Below are 26665 nucleotides of genomic sequence, written 5' to 3'. Positions count from 1 at the left end.
TGAAAAAAATAATATTATATCATTTGTCACAGTCGCATCACCGTCTTCTAACTGTACTTCACCCTTACTAGGTTTTTGTAAACAAAAGTAAATAGATAAATAATTTAATTTCTCACAGGATTTTGGGTCGCTTCACCCTCATCAAACTGCACATCGCCACTGCTGGTGTTCGTGAACAGCAGGAGTGGAGACAATCAGGGAGTGAAGTTTCTGAGGAGGTTCCGGCAGTACATGAACCCCGCGCAAGTGTTCGACCTAGCATGCTACGGACCCAAATCTGGGTCGGTTTGAATTTTTTGGCGGGTTTTACTTAAGCTCATGACTTTACTTTATGATAGTTTAACTAAAAAGTTTGGTTGTTAGATATATAATTAAAACATCTTAATTGATTAGAATTTTGTATTCGCACAAGAGTTTGACCTCGCACGCTACCGACCCAAATCTGGGTCGGTTTGAATTGAAAAAAAATTCTAACTATAACTCATGATCATAATAATTACCAAGTACTTAAAGTGTTAAAATAAATAGTTTTTTTAAAACTTATTTTGACCCGGCGCAATCCGGGTTGTTTTGATTTTTTATCTGAAATTTTTAAGATTGATTAACATTGGTTACAAAGAGTCTTATATTTTGGTATATAAGTTTAAACCCCGCGCAAGTGTTCAACCTAGTCTGTAACGGACCAAAGTCTGGGTCGGTTTGAATTTTTTTGGCGGTTTTTATTTAAGCTCATGACTTTAGTTTATTGTAGTTTAACTAAAAATTTTGGTTGTTAGATATGTAAAAAAAATCTTAACTGATTCGAATTTTGAATTTGCAAAAGTGTTTGACCTCCGGACCCAAATCTGGATTGTTTTGGGTTTTTTAAATTGTTTTTTATAAGGATGATTAATATTAGTTGCTAAAGAGTTTTGTTATTTGGTATATAAACTTTTTATTAATCTGTTAATGTATTTGAACCCGGCTCAAGTGTTAGACCTGGACTGCTACGGACCTAAACCTGAGTTTGAATTTTTAACTTTTAAATTAATCGTATTTTGTCAGACTTTTATATGCGGCAAATAAATATTTTAACAAAAATAGTGCAAAAATTTTAAAACATTTTCTGTACGGTTCAACTTATTTAAAAAACATGCCGTGCTCAGGTTTTATAATTTATTAAAAATTGTTTTACCACAGTTTAGAAATTTTAATAAATTGAAGAAGTACTCAATGCTAACCGTTTTATCAAAGTTACTTTTTTTTACGTTGTGTGAAAAAAATTTTCTATACTGTTTATATTGCTAACATTAATTACAACTTTTGATTAAATAAAAAAATAACTAAAAATCATAACTGAGATACTGACTGTTTTATTACGAGTTAACAAATATTCAGTTCGTTAATTTTTCGTGAAGAAAAGTTTAAAACAACTTAAAAAACTGTTCCTCTATATTTCTTACGCCTTAAATTTAATAAACTCGATTCAAATTAATTTATACGAACTCACAAAAAATCTTCTAATTGTCCCGATGAATCATCAGTTTAACTTGGAGCTCAACTTAATTAAGATCAATTAAATCAACTTTGTAAAGGTTTTGCTGCAATTAAATATTTGCAGCGTTGAACTTCAACTTTGTTTTAAACAGTTTTAGTTTAAATTAACTACGTTTTTGCTTTGTTAAGCTTGAAAAATAAAAAAAAAAAGGTTCCAGCTTTAGATTTAAAATTGTACTTTATGAGTAATGAAAAATTTATAATTAAAAAACTATTTAAAGAATGAGTAATTTTTTGATTTGTCACAAAAAGAAAATTTTGATTAATTCTTTTTTTCAAGCATCGTAACTATTTAAAAAACATCTTTAGTTTTATTTATTGTTTTATTTTACATATTACATTTATTTGAACAAGTAATTCATAGAATTGTGGAAATTAACATTATAAACTTTGAATGATTCCTTACTTTTATAAATAACTTTTTTCAATCTTTTACAAAAAAAAAAAAAAAAAAAAATAAGCTAATTTTTTTTTTTAAAGCTTAGCGAATTAAAAAGCAAATAATTGACAAAGTATGACGTAAAAATTTTTATTGCCACTATATATAGCCAATTGTTTCCTAAATGTTGCTAAGTATTGGTTACAATTCTGTTCATTTTTTGTACAAAGTTTCCTATAAAGTTTAAAAAGCTGTCGTTATAAAACACATAAGTTTTTGTTAAGTATAAAAAACATAAGTTTAACATAAGTTAAAAAACATTTATAGTGACCGTTTGTAGTTATTTAATTATCGTTTTTTTATCAGTAAAAACAAAAAAAAAAGGTTTTAAAGCAAAAAATTTAAGTTGTTTTTAAACTTGAAACTGTTTATTAGAAACCTAGTATACATTTTTATTTTAACATGCTACAACAAACGAAACTAAAATTTAACTTAACACTGAATAATAACTTTTCAACAAATAATTTTGTATGCTTATATGCAGTACAAATTGTATTAGTTAGTCATATGTTTTACAGAGTAATTTCATGTATGTTTCAGAGTATAGTACATATAGTAGTTTATTTATGTTGATTAAATTTAAATATATCTACAGGTTGAAGATGTTTCAAAAGTTCGAAACAATCCGTGTACTAATTTGTTCGGGAGACGGTTCTGTAGGCTGGGTTTTGAACGAAGTTGATAAATGCGGGCTCAGCAGTCGGGTTTGAAAGTTTTGTATACAACTAAAAAATATATAATGATAATATAGTAACTGTATGTAATTAAATTCATTATACTTTCAAGTAGTTTTATGAAAGTTTTGTACCTGTTTAATAAAATGATAATACAAGTTCAAATTAAGTGTTTCATTCAGGATTCAGGATTAAGTGGCAAAAAAACTTTACGACCTTGTAAAGTATAATTAAGTTACTATTTTATTACTATTACAAAATTGTAATTTTTATATAAATAAATAAAATTGTTAAATAATAATAAAAATTTAATTTTTAAAATTTACAAGGTCGTATTTTTTTGCTATCAAAACCTGGTATTGAATAAAATACTTAAATTTAAGTTGTATTATTATTTAAATAAGCTCTTTACATTCCAGCAAATTCAGTAATAATTTTTAGTTAAGACAAGTATATCTATATAATTAAAAAACTTAAAAAAATTCTGATTGTATTGTACGTCGATTAATATATGTGTCAAGTTTTTTGAATGAAATTTATAGTTGCGGTCTCATAAGTTTTGAAAAACTAACATTTATAATGAATTATTTAAACTAGCATATATGTTTTGTGTTTGGTTAGTATGCCTAATTTGTATGGTCTTTTGTCTTTTGATAAAATTGATATTTTGTATTTGGATGATGTTTTAACATTATTATTAAGTTTTTAAGTAAACGCCTACTAGAAAAAGTCACATTATTAATTCAAGTGTAATTTTCTGTAAGTAGTTACTTTATTCTAGTTTTTATTCAGCCCTAATTTAAAGATCGATTGTCTTCAAGTTATTAAATTTCCAAACAATTTAGCTTTAAAACAAAATAAAAAATGTCTCATGGGAAGCTTATTATATTCTGTTGCATTTAGTATCAAATTGTAATTGGATTTTGTTATTTACTTTAAGTTGTACATGATAACAGGAAGGGAAAATATAGTTCATTGTGATCTAATAACTGGTTGTTTAATTTTTATTTGTTGTTGTACGCTGTCAAAATGATTAATTTGATAAAATCATTTGGTATCAAACTACTTTTTTCATCTTAAAACTCATTGTTTGTTATAATTAAATAATGGAACATGAAATTTTATTCGCTGTTATGCATTTTTAAAATCCTCAATTTGATAAATTCAATTTAAGTTGGATTATGTGTTACATTCGTAAAGGTCTCTAACCTTACATAACAAAAAAAAGTACAACTTAAGTAGGTATAGTTTAGAAGTATTTTAAACCCAGTTTTAGGTTAGTTTGACTAAAACAGGGTTGCCACTCGGTCAGGAAAAGTCAGGAAAATTTTTTTTAAATGACAAAAGTCAGGAAAAGTCAGGAAAAAATGGGGGGTTTTGAAAAAAAGTCAGGAAAAGTCAGGAAATTTGATAAAATTAAAAAAAAAAGACAGATTTTGTCAGTTTAAGTTTACAAAATTCCTTGTTTTCCAAAGCCTTCAAATGGTAAAAATTAATTAAAAGTCCTTTAAAGTCAAAAAAAATCCAAAATTTTCCTATAAATTTACAAATTTAAAAAATTTTATTTCCAATGCCTTCATCTGGTATAAATTAGTAAAATATCCGTTATAAAACTGCAAAAATTTTCTATTAACATATTGAACAGCTTTATATAGTTTCAAGTGTTAGATTATGTATTTTAGAATAAGTTTAATTTAAGAGTTTGATTTAGAAAAGTCAGGAAAATTTTGGTAAAAAGTCAGGAAAATGTCAGGAAAAGTCAGGAAATTTTTCTCAGCTTGATGAGTGGCAACCATGCTAAAAGTACATACACAGTAATTGTAATTTTAGTGTAAAGTACTGCTTTACAAAAATATAAGTTATATAAAATTCTTAAAAGTCACTAAGGTATGCTCCTTAACATTAGCTTATTATGATTTTTTATTGTAATTAAAAACAAATCTAAGACAGTTTTGTAAAAGTAGTTTTAGTGATACAAAAAATATTCTAAAAGTTTGTCGCGTTGACTTCAAAGTAAAAAAATTGAAAAATTTAATTTTTTTTTTCAAATTTTATGTTTGTTCTCAATAGGGGGACCGATTAAATAACTAAAGAAATTATTAAACAGTTGTCCAGTGGTTACACGTTACGCATGTCAGGGTTGCCACAAAACCTGGAATTTGACAGTTTAAACAAAAATCACTGAAAACCTCAAAAAACCTTTCGCTTTATATTACAATACGCTTAAATATTACACCATTGGGTACAGGCGAAGGTCTATTAGAAATTTTTAGAATTTTTTTTGTATCACTAAAACTACTTTTACAAAACTGTATTAGATATTTTTTAATTACAAAAAAAGTCATAATATGCTAACGTTAAGGAGTATGCCTTAGTGACTTTTTAAAGTTTTATATAACTTATATTTTTGTAAAAAAGTACTTTATACTAAAATTACAATTACTGTGTATGTACTTTTAGTCAAACTAACCTAAAACTGGGTTTAAAATACTTCTAAACTATACCTACTTGAGTTGTGCTTTTTTTTGTTATATAAGCTTAGAGACCTTTACGAATGTAACACATAATCCAACTTAAATTGAACTTATCAAACTGAGGATTTTAGAAAAGCATAACAGCGAATAAGATTTCATATTTTATTATTTACAGACAACAATTACAATTTGATACTAAATGCAACAGAATATAATAAACTTCCTATGAGACATTTTTTATTTTATTATTATAGCCAACTTGTTTTAAATTAAATAACTTAAGCGCAATCGATCTTTAAATTAGGGTTGAACAAAAATTGAAATACTGCACTATCAAACTTCATTCTGTTTACAGATGAGAGTCTGCGTCCTCCCCCTAGGAACGGGCAACGATCTCGCTCAGGTGATGGGGTGGGGAAACACGTGCGACGATGACGTCACCGCTCACGTCATAGTGCAGAGGTGCGAGAGGGCTTCTGTTAAGATGCTTGACAGGTTGGTTGTTTTGTTTGTTTTTGTTGATGTGTTTTATGGGTAGCATGAGCAGTTGTTGAAAGGCACTAATTTAGCAAATTAGAAACCACTACCTTTAAAACCTGACACTGTTTTTTTAGTGTTGCGACAAACACTTTGAATAAGTTTTATTATATATTGAGGGTCGATAGTAATTTTAAGCAAAAAAATAAAAGGCAGCGCTTGCCAAACAGACTGGTCCGGCAGTTTCAAGTTTTACAAATAAAATTTTTTATTGGACACGTTTGTTCATGAATATTACAAACATGCAAACTTTTTTTACAGATGGAGCGTACTGACTTATGAGAGGGATGTTAACTACGAGCCACCAAAGGGCGCTGAAGAGAAGAAAACTAATCAAATAGCAAGCAAGCAGGACGTATGTTTTTTTGTTTTTAAATTTATGAAAGTATAAACGTTTTGTAATTAGACATTCTTTGATGATGCCTTTTTAATGAAGTAATAATAGCAGCATGTGAAGATCAGTAATAAATTTCATACTAAAAAAAATTAAAAAATACTTTCAAAAATGTCTATTGCTTTTGAGTGTCAGATAAATTACAAACATGTGATCGTCAGTTTTTGATAAGATATCAAACATTGTTTTGTTTTTATTTAATTTAAATGAATGAGGAATTACAAATATGTAAGTCAACAGTTTGTAATCAAACAACTAACATGCTAGTTATTGTAAATAATACTTATTATATATTTATTCGTTTTAGATGAATGAGGAACTGCAAATATGCGAATCGACGGTTTCTGACCAAATATCCAACATGCTACATTCGAATCAGCCCCAGCAAGTACTTCAATCTGCAACGTTAGTTTATTGTATACATACAAAATAAAAAAAATTAAATTGGTTTTTGTTCAATCTGCAATTATTTTTTATATCTCCTTTTGTAAGCAAGTGAAAAATTAAAACATTTGCTTAAAACGTTCCTATCATTTTATCTTTTTATAACTTGCTATATTGTTTTTATTAATACTAAGATAAGTTTATAAGAAACCTCAGCAAGTTCTTCAATATACCACGTTTTTAACAATACAATTGCAACAGATAAATTTTATATACTATGTATTGATCTAGTTTACGTCTAAACTATATATTCAATTTGTAATTTTTTTATACATCATACATTAGGCGAAGCATTGTTTATGAAATATTTAATAAACTTCTTTAAATTTTTAGTTTCAAATTTCAAACAACTGTGTTTTTGAAGTCTAGCTATGGAATAAACAGGGTTGCCACAAAGTCAGGAAAAATAAAAGTAAAATACAAAAGTCGGAGAAAAATGGAATTTTTTGAAAAAAGTCAGGAAAGTCAGGAAATTTGATACAAACATGCTCTTAATAAAAAAGTTTATCATCTAACAACTGCGTTTTGCTAATGTTGTGTTCTTTAGAATGTTTAGAAAAGTCTGGAAAAGTCAGGATTTTTTTTCAGCTCAGTCTGTGGCAACCCTGAATAAATGTTTATAATAATAAGGTAGCTTCATGTTTAGTTTTGTAAAAAATGATAAATGTGTTTTCCGTTGAGCTCAGAAGCCTTTAACTTACTTTGTGAAATGGGGAGTAAACTCTTTATTTTTGAACAACTGTTACAATAAAAAGTACTAAACAAACATTGCATGTCTAAAAGTAAGAGTGAGCTTTCGTACGAAATCTCTTGAGAAAAATAATTTGATTCATTTGTTTAACTAAATACTTTCGTGACGCTCAAAAGTAAAAGGTCTGGTATTCGTTTTGTCGATATTGAGGAACTATAAAAACGGGAAGCTTTTAAATTGGATTAAAACTTGTTTTGGTGAAATTATGTGTACGGGAAGTGCGTTGTAACCTTTTCAATAAAGAATTAACTGAATTTGTTCTGTAAGATTTAGTTTTAATACGTCAATACAATACAGGAAAGGTTTTGAAAAACAAAGTAGTTGCTAGTCTTTACACTAATCAAGTTGTTTGCCTAAATATAAATGTGTACATTTAATTTTATTAAAATTAAGAAACAAAGAGACACCTTTTATATTAGATTAGTATTTTTTTTGCTGAAGTTTGAATTGGAAGTGCTTAGCATACCCATTAATAATAGAGTTTTAAATTAGTTCAAAATTTATTTTAAATAAGCTTTGATTTGTTTACAGCATTTAAAAAAAATTAAGTGAACGCTAGTGTTTTTTTGCTCAAAATTAAAACGTATAGATTGAAACTTTTAAATTATTTCAACACTTAAAATAGCTGCTTAAGTTTTTAACCGTGTAACAAAAATGTTCATATAAAAGTTTTTAATTTGGACTTTTCGTTGGTTTTTCTTGATACTTTTGCTTTGAAAATTAGAATTTAAACAGAATATGTTACTTGTAAGTTAGAACAAATTTGGGTGTAAAACCATTTTTACAATAAGTTGGAAAATATAAAAAATAACTTTTGCTTCATGTTAAACTAATCGTGCAGCTTTAACTCCTTTACTCTTTTAAATATGATAAAATTATATGTATTTTTTAATTCAAATGTGATTTTATATTACTAATAATTTTTATTAAAAATAAAATTTAAATTTGTCTTTTGTTTTCGTTATACAGCGAACTATGCCGAACAATGAAGAACTTGGTGGCAACGGTGGAGAGAAGGGGCCATGAAAACGGTTGCCATGACAACCAGATGTGCAGGGTGCTCGACCAGAAAGTGACGTCACTCATGGACACCTTGAACAAGGAGATCGAACAAGGAAGCAAAAACAACAATGAGGTTTTTGTTTTGAGTTTACAACGAAAATGGTTGCCAAATTTTCAATTACATAAAAAAATTTAACTATTTATAAAAGTTTTTATGACAGTCAAAGTACAATACGAGTAAACATATAAGGATAAATACAAAATCTTTAAGTTGGGACACAATGATAACAATGAGGTTTTTTATGATGAATAACTTAAAAAAATTTAAATAGTTGAACCTTGATTGTAAAAATTGAGCTATAAATATTTATTACTAATTTTTTTATTATTTTTAAGGTATATATAGTTTGTTTCAAATTTAAGCATAGGTTAAAAACCAAGTTTAAACAACTGATCAAGATTTCTCTTATTAATTTAGAATCTTCATAAATGTTAAATAAGTTTATATCTATGTATACAGGAGTTTATCAAACATCAGAGTGTAATGTCTTTTATTATTTACAGTTCCGGCCCGCGTCCCATTTTCTTGGCGACAAACCGTCAAACAATGGGGAAAACCCTGAAGAAAAACTCAATAAATCTCCTACCAGGTCTCCCTCCAAACTAGCTAGTAAAGTCAGTGGGACACCATATTGTTGTAAATTTGATTTGAAGTACTGTGCTTTATTGTAAATTTAGATTGTACAAGCTTTACAAGATGAAGTTTACTTAATTACTAAATAAGTTGTTTAATTCCTAAATACTTGGTTCAGCTGCAAAATGCTAAAACGCATTTGTTGACTTAAATGCTAATCTTATAGAAGATAGAAATTGTTTCCTTATTTACTGACTACTTTCCTTATTTACATAATGTTTTACACTAAGTTTCGCAGTAATCACCAAAGTTCAAAATAATTTCTCAAGTAAGGCTGAGAGCAAGCAGCATCGACTTTACACTAATGATAACTCACCAAAAATTTTCGTATATATTTGTTCTAACTTTTAGTTTAAATACAATATTTATATCAAACTATTGTGCAATATTTTTCGCAGAAGTCACCAAGATTCAAGATAAGTTCTCAAGTGATGCTGAGAGCCAACAGCATCAGAAAAGCTGTGCAGAAAATAATGGAGCACACCGAATCAAGTTTGTTTATTAATGTTTTATTAATTTAGCCTAAAACATGGCTTAGGTTCGAGCTCTTCTGTTTTTGGTGTTTTGTGGTTTAAAGCGAAGAATGAAATCTGTTTACGTTTATTATCCTAAATAATGATATTATTAGTTTTGCATTTAAATTAAGCAAAATGATAAATTAATTTTGAAGATTCACAAGCTGTAATATAATAATTAACGTTTTGCTAACAAAACAAACAAACGTTACAAAATCAGAAACAAAAAGACGGTCAATTACTTCCACATGACTTTCTATAATTATTTTTGCCCTGTACTGTAGCTACTATTTAATTATTATGATAATCAGACTTGATTCTCATTTCTCCCCACAGTACTGGACGAGCAGAACATGATGACGTCATCGAGCGACGCGACGTCGTCACCTAGCGGTGGAAATCTTTACAAGATCGACGAGACGCTCGATAATCTGAGGAGTGGGGGAGATGTAAGTACTAGGTAAGTGAAAAAGAAAATAATATTTGTTTAAAATTGACAATGCACTGGATAATTTTAGCGATGCTAGTGGTGGAAGTAGGAATAGGTTAGATTAGAAAAAACTTTACGTTATTTTATTTAAATTATTATTATATAATGAAAAGAAAAACTTTAGTAGTAAAATATGTAACTGAATTCTTATGATCAAAATTTTGTATTATTTTTGTTTTTCGTTTAATGGAAGTTATTTAGCTTTAAGAAACTCTGTTTAGAAATTTAAAATATAGTTTTTTTATAGTGTGTTATGATATTGTTTTTATCCTTAGTTGAGAGCAAAAAATTTAAACTTTTAATCATAACTGTTAACTTTGTAAACTTGTAAGAAATTAAGTTTCATAAACTTAATAATTTGTTTCAAAATATTTTATAAAAGATATATTTGTGTTTTGAATTTTAAAAACAACATTAAACACCAATTTAAAGTTTTAAATTTTGTGTAAACGTGTTCAAAAGTTTACGCACGACTAGTAGAGATAATTCCCACTTAAACGTTGTAATTTGTTACAACTTTCATGAAATATTTTGCAGCAAGCACTAACAATTTGCCTAACAAAATATCTTAATTTGCTTGAAAAAACGTTATTTGTAATAATTTCTAGTGGTTAAACCTCACTGAGTATTAAGTTGTTTGCAAACTTGTATTAAATTCTTATAAGCATTTAGAGATTGTGAGCTAAATTATTGAATGTTATAAAATCCAGTGTCACCTACGCACAGATATTTTCAAATTTCGTCTTTTTAAATTTGGATACAATTACTGTTCAACTTGTTTCCATTTGTTGCAAATTACCTTAAATTATTGTAAATTAATCGTTTTAGCCTATCAAGCATTAAGTTATTTTGTAGTTTTGCACAATGCTTCAATAAACATGTGAAAGTTTTTAAGAAATTAAAAGATTAATCTTTTATGTTTAATGTTTGCACTTCTCTTTATTATTGAGTTCTAAATGAAATGTTACATAAAAAGTACCCAAGTTGTTATTTTTAGGTTTTTTTTATACTTTTAGGTAATTATATAAAGATATATATACTTTCCTTACAGTTGCAATTATACCGTAAAGCTGCCAAGCTATTTATATGTATAAATCTTGAAGTAATGCTTCAATAATTTGTTCTGCTTTTATTTATAGTTTACTGCAGAAAATATAAGTGTTATACACTTGTTTTTAATAAAAACATTTCTAGATCGTTGGAACTGTTGAAGTAGTAATAAATGTTAATCTAAAATGTTATTTGGGATAGTTATATGTGCCACAATCTTGTGAAAAATATTAGTATAAAAAAACAACTAAATATTTTTTGCAGTGTTAGCAGAAAAAAGGAATCGAAATCAAGCGAAAATGGTTAGCTGTTTTACAATTAATAAATATAAAAATAAATAATTATTAAAGGTACTTATATAAGTTTATAAGTGTGCTGATTATTGTACTCAGTAATTCTATTTAAAGTTTTATTTTTTTTACCATATTTTAAAAACTGGCTTTGAAAAGCTTGAAGCTTTTAAAAACCTAGATGCATCTTTAGTTGTATAAAAATAAAACAAAAAAAGTTATGTACTTATTATAAATTATATTTATCCATACTAAAAGATGACGCAATATTCGGTGAATTCCCTAAAAACATGGGTACTATGACGTCACATTTACCTTGTCATCCGCTGTTTCACAACTTCCTCAATACAAACAACAAAAATAAAAGACCTTTGCGTTAGTTTGTTTATTATGTACATTTAAATGGTTAACAATGTTTAGGTAAAACTTTTTTTTTATACAAAACATTTTTTTATAAAATAAAATACTTAACTTAAGAAGATTTTCATGTCTTTTTAAGATATTAAAAGTTAGATCTAAATAAATGCTTCCGTTTCAAATATTTTTAAACAAAGTTTTGTGTTTTTAATCAAATAACTTAATTAACTTACTAAATAAACAGAAACTTTATCTTACCAAGAAGTATAAGTATACTTTCATATAAATATCATGAGATAGGAAAATGATTTAATATTTATATTTAACTAACTTGATACTTCCATAAAGTTTTTAAGTCGAAAGTGAATTATTTATTTTCATTACTATAAATAAAGTAAACAAAAATATACTTTTTATATTAGACTAAAGTTTGTTTTCACGAAATTTAAAACTGGTAATGCGTAATATACATATCAATTAAATTTTTTATTCGATAATACGTCTGGAATTAGATTTGTTTAATTTAAAAAAGTCACAATTTATTTAATAATAATACATTTTTTTTTTCAATTTTACATGATAGTTTTATAACTGTTTTATTTTTACTTTGTACTTTCACTATTTCAAAGCGTAACAAACTCAAAGTGCTCAAAACACTGCTAATTCTTGCTATTAATTCGAATATAATTATTTTAATTTTTTTATATTCTTACAGTAATAAATCCGAAATACTCTCACAACTTGCGGGCATCGTTTCTCGAGAGGGCGCTGATTAGTAACGCGCAGACCGTGTGCGCCCCTGCGACCCCGATGTGTCACCATTGCCCCACACAATTGTAAGTTTGATATTTAAATATGTATATATATCTTATTTGTATTATAAGTTTTACACAATTGTTAGTTTGATACTTGAATATGTTTTCGTGTATATGTTTGGTTTGTTATTTGTTAATCTACATAGTTTATTCATATAAGCAATAATTTTATGACCATTTATTTACATTTTAATTTTTAAAATTAAATCATTTTATTCACTTCATTATACCATCTGCCTGATTCGTAATCAATATTTTCCTAACAAGTAATATTTAAACAGTGTTCACAAGTTCTTATTAGATACAATTATAATTTTATTTACTCGTAATAATTTGACAGGTTACAGACGTCTGAGAAATGCGTGATGAACAATTACTTTGGAATCGGCTTGGACGCCAAAGTGAGCTTGGAGTTCCACAAAAAGAGGGAACTGCAACCGAAGAAGTTCGGGTAAGTTTGTTGACATTGTTAAAACAAATACTGCGTGATATACAATAGAATCTTTTTTTTATAAGTTATGAACAATACTGACTAATAATGAGTTTGAACACGAACAGTTTTACATAACAATCAATCTCAACACTGGATCAAAACTTATGGTGTTGTGAAGTTTTTTATGCTTTTATGTTTGTTATATAGGGACACGTTCAAAATCCACCCGCGTTTGAAATCCACCAAGTCAAACTTGAGAACCACTTATCGGTAAAGGTTTAGGGAAAACAGTGGAAGTGAAAAAAAAAAATTAAAACTGCAAAACAGTATAAAACTAATTAATAATTAAAGAAAATAGAAAAAAAAAAGGATGAATTTTGAACGCGGGTGGATTTTGATAGTATACCGTTATGTATCGCACCCCGGTGCTGTGAAAAATTATAAGTTTGCAAAAAACTTTTCTAGCCAATTAAAAAACCGGATGCGGTAAACTTCTAATATGTAAAGTTTCTTGTAAAAAAAAAACAAATATTTATGTTGATATTGAAGTTCTTGTTTATAAAATAAACAAAAACAATTTTTTCCAGCCGACTGAAGAACCGCATGTGGTACGGGCTGCTGGGGTCGCGTGAGTTCGCGCTCCCCTCCTTCAAGAACCTCCACCACCGGGTGTCGCTGGAGTGCGACGGCAAGGTGATATCGCTGCCCCCACTGCAGGGCATAGTGGTGCTCAACATACCCAGCTACTGCGGCGGCTTGAACTTCTGGGGCACCAAGCAAGCTTCCGAGGTTTGAGTTTGTTTTGTTTTAGTTTATTTTACCTTTTTTCGCAGTTGAAAAAAGGATAAGCAAGTTTTGAAAGTGCGTATTAAATAGAAATTTTAAAAGTAAACATGTATTTTAAGTATTCAGTAATTTATTTATATTTATTTCAAACTTATGTTATTTTGAATTTCTTGGGCACCAAGCAAGCTTCCGAGGTTGGTGTTTGCTTGTTAAATATATCGAGTTCATGTATAGTATCAGGGTATCCGCCTTACCTGAAAAAAAAAACAGGAAAAATTACCAGGAAAAACCTGGAGTTTGACAATATAGGCAAAAAAACCTGGAATATGAGAAATTTTGAAAAAAAAACTGGAAAAACCTGAAATTTTTTTCTAATTTCTAAACATCAAACATTAATATTTAAAAAAACGTTAGCAAAGCAGTGTGGTCGGCATAGGATAAATAAATAATTAATGTTTTTTCAATCAATATTACCACCAGACGTTCGTAGCACAATGACAAGTTGTTAGAAGTGGTAGCAGTATTTAGTTTTAATCTGATAAATTATGTTAATATATATATATATATATGATAGAAATGTTATAACTCACAGAAATTTGTAGCACCATCGTTCAATGACAAGTTGTTGGAAGTAGTAGCCGTAACAGCACAAACAAAATACATTAATTTTATGTGTTTTACAGAATTATTTTACACAGACGTTCGTAGCACCTTCTTACAACGACAAGTTGTTGGAAGTGGTGGCAGTGTTCAGCATCCGGCACATCGGTATTCGGTACATCGAGGTTCCCGATGGAATGCTGCAGACCCATCACAGGATCGCGCAGTGCTCCACACTCAGAATTACTCTGTTGGGTCAGTAGTTGTGTATTATTAAAGAAAATAATAATTAAATTAAAAATATACGAAAAGTTGCTCAGTGCTCATTGCTCAGAATCACATTGTTGGGTTAGTATAGTATATATTAAGTATAATAAGTATTTTTAAATAGTATATATACAAAAAACTGCTCAGTGCTCCACACTCAGAATTACTCTGTTGGGTCAGTAGTTGTGTATTATTAAAGAAAATAATAATTAAATTAAAAATATACGAAAAGTTGCTCAGTGCTCATTGCTCAGAATCACATTGTTGGGTTAGTATAGTATATATTAAGTATAATAAGTATTTTTAAATAGTATATATACAAAAAACTGCTCAGTGCTCCACACTCAGAATTACTTTGCTGGGTCAGTCGAAATATGCTAATTAAAAAATAATGGTTTAAATAAAAAGTATAAACAGGAATTACTCTGTTCTCAACTATCAGAGTTACTTTTTTGGATATAGTTTATATAAAAAATATAAACAAGAACTACTCTATCAGAGTTGCTTTGTTGGGTTAATTGTTGTATTTGAAGTTTGATAAGTGTTTTAAACTGAATTATTTAAATAAGAAATTCAAAGTGCTCAACTCTCAGAATTACTATGCTGGGTCAGTTGAAGTTTACTAATTAAAAGAATATATTTTTTAAGTTAAAATGTTCAAATAATAAACTCACAGTGCTCAACACTCTGAATTACTATGTTGGGTTAGTATAATTATTATAATATTTTTTTTTATTTAAGTTTTTTTTTATTTTATTTAAGAATTACTTGCCTCTACTTGCACGCTGCTTTGTTTTCATACAGACAAGTTTGCGCTCAAGATAAAAAAACAAATAAAGAAATTATTTCCATGGCGCGTTTTTTGATTTAAGTTTTCATATAGTTTTTATGTTGTCACATTCACACTCGAGTTTATTGTTTAGTCACAATTCGTCTATTAATAGCTGTCGAATTACGTTTCAACGTGTAAAAGTATTCACGATGATCGTGTAAAAAACTTAAACGTTTATTTTAATAAAATGGATATTGCAATTTTATTTTATAATGTCATGCAACAAGAAAATTCCAAAAAAAAAAAAAAATTACAGTTTTCATCACATGTGGTGTAATTTTTTTTTAATACCACCTTTGTTGTGAACTTTATAAAAATAAATTTTAAAGTTTGAACAAACTTGTTTTGATGCTTGGCATATGCAATAAAACTTCAAAGAAATAATAATAAGGTTAATACATGGGTTGTCACGTGTTTTTGTTATAACATTTAGTTATGCAAAAAATTAACATTTAAAAAATATGTTACACCATATATGTGAAAGTATAAAAATTGAATTTTACGTCATTATATTAACATAACAATTTAGTGTTTAAATTGTTTTTTATTTGACTTGAATATTTTGAATTATTTTGATAAACTTATGTAGTACGTTTAGCAGTTGAAATGTATGTTTAATAATTTAAGTGGATTTTATAAATTATGCTGAAATTCTATGTTGGTTAGCGTATAAATCAGTTTGTGTTATTTAGATTTCATCTAATTGACTGATGCAAAAAACTAAAGTTTTGTTATCTTTTGTTTGAACTTGTTTAACTAAATTTTAGTTTAGGTTTTAGAAATATTTTACATTTTTAAGTAAAAACTAACTGTTAAAGTTTAGACTGAAAAAATTAAGGTTAAAAATGGTATCCTATATATTGTTAATTGTTAATTAAGATGAAAATTCATTTTTTTCAGTAAAGTGAGTACTTAATTTTCAAGAAAGTAATATGTATCTTTATTAACGTTGTTTTACAAATTTACTAACTTACATTATTAATAAATATAGTAAAAATAAGGTTAAATTAACTAACTTTGAGAAAAACTAAAGGTTTATTTAATGCGGAACTTAAATATTATTAAGTTTTATGAATTACTTATTACGTTTAAACGTTGGAAACTATCAAACAATAAATTTTTATACTAATAAACTCGTTTCCAAAGTAAAGTATACAACATATAAATACTAAAGTAGTCTACGTTTTTTTAATAATTTTGAAAACACGTGATATGACTTACGTGATAAACTTTATAAAAAATTAAATTCTAAAGATCAGAAAAACATATTTTACAATAAAAACTTTAAAGAATATTTATAAGGTTAATATAAACTGTTACGTGTTTTATAATTTCCTATTTTAAATTTTAATAAATATGAGCTTTTATTGTTTTTAAAATTAATTTTATTAAATATTAGACCGTGTGTGTATTCAGTTAATTTAATAATATTTTTATTTTTGTAGTAAAAAGTTCTTAAATACGACATTTTATACTCAAATATGTTTGATCATTAAAGTTAAGTAACATGCTGTGAACTTTCATTGATTTTTAATTAAAATCACTTATAATTCCAGCTCGTTTATATTTCAGTTTTACAATTAAATAAACTTGTGCTTTTTTATAGCATGTCATAATTTAGCTTTGACGCAAATGTTAAGCAACAAAATAAAAAAATTTTCAAATTAAAGCAATGAATTTTTATCATTTGTTAAAAGTGGTATTGTTAGCCTGTTAGTTTGAATTATAAATTGCGTTTTTCCCGGTGTTTTCCAAAAACGTTAAAAAGAGTATTGTGACGTTACTGTTGCGTAATAAATAGTTTAAAACTCAATGAATTTGTTTGTATATTGGTATTTATTTACAAACAGAACAAAGTAGAATTTTCTGACGTAGTTCTTACGAAATAAATCATTTTAACCAAGAGTTTTGTTTTCAAAAAATAAAGTTGGTAAATTAAACAAATAATCTGACGTTTAACAGCTATTAGAAAGCTCATTTATTTTGGCTTTTAGACCAAATATTGTTATGTAACTTCTAAAGTAATAAAAATACTGAATGTTTACAAAATATATATTTTTTTTAAGTTGCTTATTCACATTTTTTTCGAAGTACATAATTAGTTTAGAAAAAGTTTTTTTTTTTTTTTTTAAGGTAATTAGATTTCAAAGTTTAAATAAACTAATGCTTGCCCATTGCATTTTGTTGTGACTCAAAAAGGTGATATAACTATTGATTTTAAAATGAAATTATGCAAATTTTTGACATCTTTTAAAACGTTATCTTTAATGTCATTCAATTAATATACAGTATTTATAAATACAAAGTTAGCAAAAAAGTCGTTAAAAGATCAAAATCTTAAAACAACGATAATCAGTTCTAATTATTTAAAAAAATATGTATGTTCTAGTTTTAATTTATAAAATATACTTCTGTGTTTATAAAAGCATTGTTACGTATAATATAGCAATCAAGTTGTTCAACTTACTTGAAATCCTAAAACAGAGCTGATAACTTCTATCTTAAAAGCTCAAACAAAAAGTAAATAGTCATGTATGTTCTAGTTTTAATTTGTAAACACATTATGACGTAACAACAGGCAAGGAAGCGATTCCGGTTCAAGTCGACGGAGAAGCGTGGCTTCAACCCCCTGGTACAATTACCATACAGCACAAGAACACAGTTAAGATGCTCGCTAGAGATAGGGTCAGTTTAATATTAGTTAAATTTGTTAGATTTTAGCTAGTTTATGTCAAAAAAAAAACTCTGCTGTAGATTTACTACAAATCCGATTTAGATTTGGAAATTGCAATTAGGTTTTAACTTATAGAAAAATGAATGCTTTAAACTTAAACTTATTTCATTACAGGCTAACAAAGTTACTATTTGTCTTTTAGTTTTACTCACAAAAAAATTTTTTCACAAAACTCACAAAAAAATTTTTCACAAAAAGTTTTTTACACAAAACTCACAAAAATTTTTTTTCACAAAAAGTTTTTTCACAAAACTCACAAAAAGTTTTTTCAGAGGTTCGAGTCAACGTTCAAGTCGTGGATGGAGAACCGACCCAGCAACCAGCTTGACAACCGACACCTGTTGCTAGGCAACCACTCGCAAGCTGCCGGGCAATCCTCGGCTAGTAGGGGAATTACCGATGCTGAAACGGTCGTGGTTGGAGAATTTGTTGAAACCGTGTCTGTGGTTGCTACCGGGTTCGTATTAGTTTTATTTATGTAAAATTTTGAGTTCCTAAAGTTTCCAAAATAATAGGGGGCGGCATCAACTCATTTGAAAATTCTGTTATATGCGTTGAAATGTTATTGATGTTATAACGAAGTAGATAGTTATTTGTTGAAGTTTAATAAACAATTAGTATCAGCTCAATGACTTATATTATTTTATTGTTGATTGAAAATTATTATATGTCGTTGACGGTTTTTAACCTAAAAGTTCCCAAAGTAAGGGGGCGGCATCAACTCCTTTAAACCTTTATACACTTCATTGTAAGTTTTAACATTATTTTTTGTGTTAAAAAGTTAAAATGAATATTTTTTTCCTCTAGCATCCACGAAGCGATGGATCGTAACGAGGAGTTACGTCATCACGTCGGTGACGTCACAAACGAGATTGTGACGAACGTGCACAAAATAGTCCCCCACAACACCGACTGCCACCCACTGGTCGAGCTGGTTGCCATGGTTACCAGTTTGATTGCAAAGCTGGACGGGTTGCTACACGACGACGACCAGGTTTGAAACAGTTTTGTTATCTGATATCTGATTTTGTATTCTACTTGACATAACTTATGATTTGTTTTTCTTGTGAATATTTAAAAACGGTTTTTTCCACAATTCTTAAAAGATTATAAAAAAAGTTAAAATTGTTTTTATTGCCAGTAGAAAGTATTAAAATGTTTTAAATAAAGTTGGGTGGAAGTTAGAAATCCAACTCTAATTGATGAGTTGATAGCTGTTTTTACTTGTTTTGATTGTTTTTGTCTTGTATTGCTTAAAAACCTTTGTTGTTAAACTCTGTATTTTCAGGAGCATAAAGTATATTTCACAAAAGGTAGTTAAATCAACTGTTTTCAGTGTTTATAAAACTTTTTGTAACTGTTTTGGTTTCCACAAGCTTATTTTCACGATTTTTTCATTTCAGCCAATAGACGACCAAGTAGCGAGCAAGATATCAACTTGGCTGAAATGGTTGAAGCTGGAAATTGAAAAAATTTCAAACGTCAGGTGTCTCTCGCAAGCAACTCAAAATAAAGTTGGTTTGACGTAAAATTGAGTGATAAATATTTATAAGATTTTTCCTACTTGATAAAATGTTTATTCTAAGTTTATTGATGTATTGTTATATGTAAAACGCTTTTAAGTAATAACTAACTCAATTACAAATGATATTGTGCTTATAATAAATATTTAAACTAAAAATAAAGCAGTTTTTTTTTGCTTTTAGTTTTACTTTCATATCAAACTATTTTTTAAAACATCTGCTCAATATGAAGAATGAGTTCTTAAAAGAAAATTTGAACTTACTACATTAAACTTATTTCGACAGAATGATAAATCAATGGTCCAATCTAGCAGCAGCAAATCAAGTGGGTTTTTCTCGACCTTATTCAAAATGCCGTCACAATTGCTCGGCAGAAAAAAGAAAAGTAATCAACACATTGAGTTCACGAATGGTAAATTGTATACATTTAAAATTATTGGCATTAGATTAAGTTCACTTTTTAAAGTAGCTGTCTTTATCCACACTAAAACTATAACTATTAAAATATCGACTAAACTTTAAGAAAAAAGAAATTTAATTTATTCCTTCAACACGGGTTGAGTTATTTATTTTTTGTTTAACTAATTATTTAGTTTATCAGTTAAAAATTACTTTTTAAATAAACATTTTCCTTTATTCCTTTTATTGGAAGTTAGAAGATAACTGTGTTTTCAGTAAATTCTAATATTTTAAATAATAATCTATAAAACTACTCTAGTTTACAAGTAATTTATGAAAAGTAAAAATAAAAACTGAAAACAGCTTCAGCTGACCTCATTAAGTTTCAGCTTTCAAGCCTAATAAATAACAACGCAATTTTTTATCACACATAATATGTAAACATTAAATAAGTAAAAAACAGTAGAAGAATATATTAAAAAAAAATAAATACGGTTTTCTTGAAGTAGAGGGAAGTTTGCAAAAAAATTAAAACTGCAATAAACTATTATACAATTTAAATAGTATAAAAGATAAGAACCATATTGTATTAGATTTTCAATTTACATTTTTTTGTTTTAACTTTACAGTCGCTCGATGGGGCACGCTTATTAATTGACTTGCTTGAAAATATTCAAATATGAATTGTTCGATAAGTATTAATTGTAAATATAAAAAAAAACAAATACTAAATATTTTTTAATTGTTACTTTTTTCAGTGGCACAATGGGGAACGAGAGAGGTTTGCGATTGGCTTGAAAAAGTCCAACTTCAAATGTACAAGGAACCGTTCATGCGGAACGATATAAGAGGTGAAGAATTACTCAAATTGCAAGAAGAAGACATAAAAGTTTGTTTGTTTACTTATTTTTTTGTGTTAAAAATTAATTAAATTTCAAGAACAAGATGTAAAAGTTTGTTTGCTTATAAAACTGTTTGTGTTTCTAAATAAAGCATGTATGGAATATTAAGTATGCATATGTTATATGTCGCTAACTTTTTTACAATAAAAAATCTAGAAGAAACCAAAGGTTCATTGAAAAAATAATATCTCAAGTTTAATATATATTAATTTAAAAAGTTTATAGTATTTCATGGTGCAAAATTCTATTTGTTTGTTTTATTTTCATAATCTATGAGAAACTAAAAATTCCAATATTAAGTAGGTTGATATATATTGTTAATAAAACTATTAATTTAGAAAGTTTGTAATATTTCATGATACAAAATAAAATTCAATTGTATTATATTTAAAACTGTTTAATGATATTATAGGATATTGGAGTTTATCGAATCGGCCACGTAAAGAGACTACAGGCAGCAATTTTAAATCTGAAAAAAGAAAACTAGAGAAAATATATAAGTGCTTTTTGTAACAATACTATTCGTCCAATTAAATGTAACTATTGCAATCATGTAAAAAACATTAAGTGTCTGAAAAATCTGTTAAAAGTCGTTTATTTTTCAATGGATTTAAATGTACTTATCATTAAATTGAAACTTAGGATTTGTTACAGAAGCTTTTCATAAATAGGATTTGAAAATATATATGTTATTTTTTTATTTCATTTCATTATCAACAGTTTTAAGTTTCGAAGTTTTAGGCTGACTAGTGCAATTAACTTTACTTTCTATGTAACTTTTTACTTGTCAACATTACTGTATATAGTTTCTAATGTTCTGTAAAGTGTTTTCGCAATATAACTACTAAATATTTTTGAAAAACAAGAATAGGAAAAAAATTTTTAAGACTAAGTAAGTTTTTTTTTTGCACGTAAAGTATAATACAATGTTGCACTTAAATACTTTAAATTAAAAACGTTTTTCAAGCTGCTTGATAAAGCCTTAATACTTTTTTATTTAGTTCTTGCCATTTTTACGTTAAAATATGTCTAGTTACATTAAATTCAATAGAAAACATTTTTCAAAGTTCTATATTACGTTTATCAAGTGTCGTTTTTCTTTTTACTTTTATCATTTTACTTTTAAATTTATTTTATGCTAAAAAGAAAACATTTGACTTCAATAAATCTCAAAAACCTTTTCTGTTAATAGCTTTATTCTGTAAATATTTAAAACTTTTATTTTTTAATATTTATAATTTGTTCTTTTATACAAATTAGTTTGTCTAGTAAATTGTTTGATTGAATAAATTCAGTGTAACTTTTAAAAGGTATAAATTATTCTAATGTATTATTGTGCAATTTTATAATTAAAAAGATTGTCAATAATTTTGAGTTGTACTAAATAACGTATATCTAAATTTTAATAAGCAATTAGTTAGTTTTAACAAATTTTATTATACTCTTAAAATGAGAAAAAATACATTTTACAAAGTTTTATTAAAAAAAATTATCAAAAATCAAAACTTTAGGTTGTTCAAACGTATACAACGTATAACTTACTTTAAAAATATATAATTTAGTTATTGATAGTAAACAATTTTTACTACACAGTAATAGTTTTATTGTGTAGTAAAAACTGTTTGACTATCAATATTTAAATTTTATTTTCTTGAATTTGATTAGAACGTTAACTTAAAATAAGGATAATTTTTCGTATAAAAGTGATTTAAAAGTTGAAACACTACAAAACTTCATAAGCTTATTAGCTTAATATATCAATGATTTATATATGAAAAAAAAAACAATTTAGTACATAGTAGAGTGATAGTTTGAAAAGAACATAAAACTTTTTTGTTAATAAGTTGATTAATCTAGAAATTATAATTCTTTTTATTGATGAATTAATTTAAGTCTCTTTTCATTTAAGTAAAGTACATTATTGACCTTTTAAAAAATCAGCTAACTTATTGGCTATAACGAAATAATAAATTGGATATTTAACCTTTTAAAAAAATTTACAGGTACACAAGCAGAAATTATACAAAATCTTACAACTCATTCAAACAGCTTCAAGTCACTAAAATGCCTTTTTTTTAATTAAAAATTAAAGTTTACAAAAACTTAATACAAAAAATAATCTAGTACAAAAGGGTTCTATTACAGTTCTATTTACATTAATCAATGTTTTCCATACAGTGCAAAAAATTAAAGGAGCGATATCTAATAAATAGAGCGAACATCGTTTTAAATAATGTCAAGTGGGCGATTATGGAAATATTTTTGGGAAACTTTTAAATCAAAAACTCAATAAATAATTAAATTAAAGTTTAAATAACTATTGTCTTTTTTTGGCAAAATTTAGCTAGTAAAATGTAAAATAATTTTCAAAGTAAGTTGAAATTGACGTAGATTAACTCGATTTTTTTTGTAGAATTTTGTCTTTAACAGTAGTTTTTTGTTTTTCGCGAATTATCCGAATATATCCTAACTAAAGCTTAAGTACTTTGCACTGTTATCAATATCAAACAAAAGATAAAAAAATATTACTGGCAAGGTCGTATGAATGTTTTTGATGAGTTTTAAAAACACTTAAGATAGATCTAGAGGCAAAAGTTATTGATTATACAGAACAAACTCGCCACATACCAATTTTTAAGGCAAACCTTTTATTTTAACAGATTACTCGTTTAAACAAAAATCGTGCAGTCATGGGAGTACAGAAACTAAAATTAAGTTGCATATCGTGTCTTGCTATTTGCAAAAAGGGTTTTTAGTTAGTTTCTATAAGAATTGTTATTTGCGTAATAGTAATCTTTTTTTTTTTTGCATACTTATTGCAAAAAGTATATTGAATTGAGTTTTCTATATTAAAACACAAACGTACTTGCCTTAAAAACTGTAAAACTAGAAACATATATTTTGTAATTTTTGATTAATTTTATTCTATAACTACAAGAGTTCAAGAAGAAGTTGAATAAAAGACAATGATTTGCGACGTAAGTTGTTTTCGCTGAACTTTTTATATGCTCTGTATTAATCAAATAGTTGTTATATCCATAATAGGTAAATAAACCTTTAGTTCTGAAAACAAGCTATAAATTTGGGTTATGATATTACCCGCTTTGGAAAACCATTTATTTAGATGATAATCTGGGTTTGCAATTTTGCTCACATTAAAGACTTTTAAATAGAACAAAAAAAAGGTATTTAGACATAACTTCATTTAAATTATAAAAAAAAAATACTTTGAACAAAGTTCTAAAATAATAAAATAGTTTTAAAATTTAAGCAAAAAATGTTTGTAACTTAAGTTTGACCGATCTCAAGTTTTCAGATTTCACTATTGGATCAAGTATATATTTTTTTAAAAACGTATATAGGCAGCTTTTTTTCGTATATTTGCACCTTATTCTATAAATAGTAATCAAAAAATAAAGTTACGTGTTGTCATATTTATTTTGACCTTGGATTTTAACGTAAAGTTCGATCTGTTTGTTTAGCTATTACAACGCAATTTAGTTGCTAATTGAGTACAAACAATTGTACATAATGTAAGCGTATAACGTTATGTAAAAAAAGTTTGTAGTGATTTATAAATTATGTTTGATGTTATTTTTTCAAACAGTTTTGTAAAATTAGATTCAACTGAAACTACGAAATAAACTTTTAAACAAAGTTTGTTACTAGTTGAATACTTTACTTTTTAGTTTTGTATACAAATAGATTTAAGTATGAGTTTACTAATTTTAATAAATATTAATTTTTACACAGCTGTTGCTATTGTTTAAAGTCAATATTGTTAAAGTGGTAATTTATCAATATATAAGCTGTATACTATGACCAAAATGACTTTTGTTATTTGGAGTCAAGGGTATAAGAAAATAACTTTTACTCCAAGTATAGCGGTTTGTGTATATTAGCAAAAGTTTTTTTTTAATTATTATTGAAGTTTTACTTTATAAACATAAAAATTAATTTTAAAAATATGTTATCACATTTTACCACAGATGTTTTTGTGCTAAAACTTTATTTCAACTAACGGCGTTTCACTGCTCTCAAATAAATTTAAGAACAGATCTACGGAGTCTCAAAAAGCTCTAAGAATTTTGAGACTCCGTAGATCTGTTCTTAAATTTATTTGAGAGCAGTGAAACGCCGTTAGTTGAAATAAAGTTTTAGCACAAGAACATCTGTGGTATTTGTTCTGATAAGCTTAGCTTATCAGGATCTCCAGGATTTAACGCCTTTTAACGTTACATCTTATTATCACATTTTATTAAGTTTTTTAATAAGGTAAACCTTAAATAAATTCAAAACTCAATTATAAAACTAACATTTTAATAGAAAGTTCGTTTATTTACAAAATATGAAACCAAGTTTTTAAAATCATTGCCACAAAGTTTCCACAATCAAAAATATTTACATTCAGAAAATAATAAAACGAGAAAAATTGTAATTTATAAGGCATCGAACTAAATTACGTAATTTTCTTTTCACAAAAAAATAATTAACTTTGTACAGATTAATTAAAAAAATTATATACATTTTAAATAGTCATTCATAATACTATAATGACTTTTTTTGCATCGACGTGAGCTCAAAACTTTTTAGAAATAATAAAACTGACAACAAAATATTTTGCATCCGAATAATAATTATGTAAGAAAACAAAAGCTGTCATAGAAAAAAAAAATAGCTTTAAGAAAAACATATTTACAATTAAAACGCATATAAAAATGATGAAATAGTTCGAAAAGTAAAAACTTGATTTTAACTTTATTGTAACTATAACAAATACTTAATGGAAAACTTGAATAATTCAAGATAGTAGTGATATATTTAATTTTTTTTACTTTAAAACCATGTTAAAATAACTTTTCTTAACTTATAAGTACTTGCAAATTCAAATACCTTCACTTATAAACTAAAACAAGTTTTGTAATTAAAGAAAACTCTTATCTCAAACCTTCTTATCGTATAAAACAACTATAAACAATAAAAACAGTAAAATATAGACAAATGAGATATTAAAACTTAAAACTTTATGAAATATAACTGTTGAAAACTTTGCTTAATTATTACCATGATTATTTAGTACGTATTAACCAAAACAAAATATTGTACTATAAAAAAAGAAGCTATTATTTTCTTTTAACAACAACGAGTACTTGTAATATTCCGGTATCAATTTTTTTTTTGAGAAGTACTTGGTAACTAAATTTGGAAGCAGAAAGTCTTAGAGTATGTTTACCTGAAAAAAAAAAAAAAACAGATGTTGTAGAAGTTTTTGTAAAAAAAACAATTTCAATCAATCAAACTGTAAGCTTATCGACTAATTATACATTTATATAATGGTGCTTATCAAATTAGCAATAACAATTTTTCTTTAAATGTTTTATAACTGTTGGTATATTTGTAAAGCTTAAATACCAGTTACCAGCTAAATTAATATCTCTTTAGTAACTTATATTCACAATTTGTACAACATCTAGAAAAATTATCAGTAGGTATAAAAATTAGTTTAAAAAAAATACCTTTTTATACTGCCATAGAGCGGATGTTTTAATTGATCGTGGGCGTCGACTCGACGATCTTGAAGCTCATCTGATTGGCTGAGGCGAAAGTGAAGGGTCTCTTCTTCTTAGTTGGTGACGTCACGGTAGGTGACTTGACGACAGCCTCCGTCACTTTCTCCAATGTGTTGACGTTGCCGTTGACGACCACGGGGGAATCGACTTTTGGTGG

The 26665-nt window shown here is 26.8% G+C and overlaps 1 protein-coding gene across 1 annotated transcript in view; it reads left to right on the top strand.

The window, feature by feature from the left end:
- The window catches only part of LOC145831800 (diacylglycerol kinase delta-like), a 46670-nt gene extending 24857 nt beyond the window's left edge, over positions 1-21813 (top strand). Inside the window, exons 8-29 of the mRNA XM_082939142.1 lie at positions 119-281; positions 2571-2679; positions 5479-5618; positions 5922-6015; positions 6362-6459; positions 8219-8384; positions 8816-8926; positions 9344-9437; positions 9797-9920; positions 11265-11302; positions 11549-11665; positions 12363-12483; positions 12803-12913; positions 13483-13684; positions 14380-14536; positions 17959-18065; positions 18387-18571; positions 18922-19108; positions 19518-19628; positions 19923-20049; positions 20795-20925; positions 21351-21813. Coding sequence (XP_082795268.1) covers positions 119-281; positions 2571-2679; positions 5479-5618; positions 5922-6015; positions 6362-6459; positions 8219-8384; positions 8816-8926; positions 9344-9437; positions 9797-9920; positions 11265-11302; positions 11549-11665; positions 12363-12483; positions 12803-12913; positions 13483-13684; positions 14380-14536; positions 17959-18065; positions 18387-18571; positions 18922-19108; positions 19518-19628; positions 19923-20049; positions 20795-20925; positions 21351-21425 — 2768 coding nt within the window. The 3' untranslated portion in view covers positions 21426-21813. The remainder of the gene's footprint in view (positions 1-118; positions 282-2570; positions 2680-5478; positions 5619-5921; positions 6016-6361; positions 6460-8218; positions 8385-8815; positions 8927-9343; positions 9438-9796; positions 9921-11264; positions 11303-11548; positions 11666-12362; positions 12484-12802; positions 12914-13482; positions 13685-14379; positions 14537-17958; positions 18066-18386; positions 18572-18921; positions 19109-19517; positions 19629-19922; positions 20050-20794; positions 20926-21350) is intronic.
- The last annotated feature ends 4852 nt before the right edge of the window (positions 21814-26665 follow it).

The sequence above is a fragment of the Thalia democratica genome, chromosome 3, assembly GCF_965202585.1.
Source record: "Thalia democratica chromosome 3, ktThaDemo2.hap1.1, whole genome shotgun sequence".
NCBI lineage: Eukaryota > Metazoa > Chordata > Thaliacea > Salpida > Salpidae > Thalia > Thalia democratica.
The sequence above is the reverse complement of the archived record's forward strand: the minus strand, read 5'-3'. Positions and strand labels throughout refer to the sequence as shown.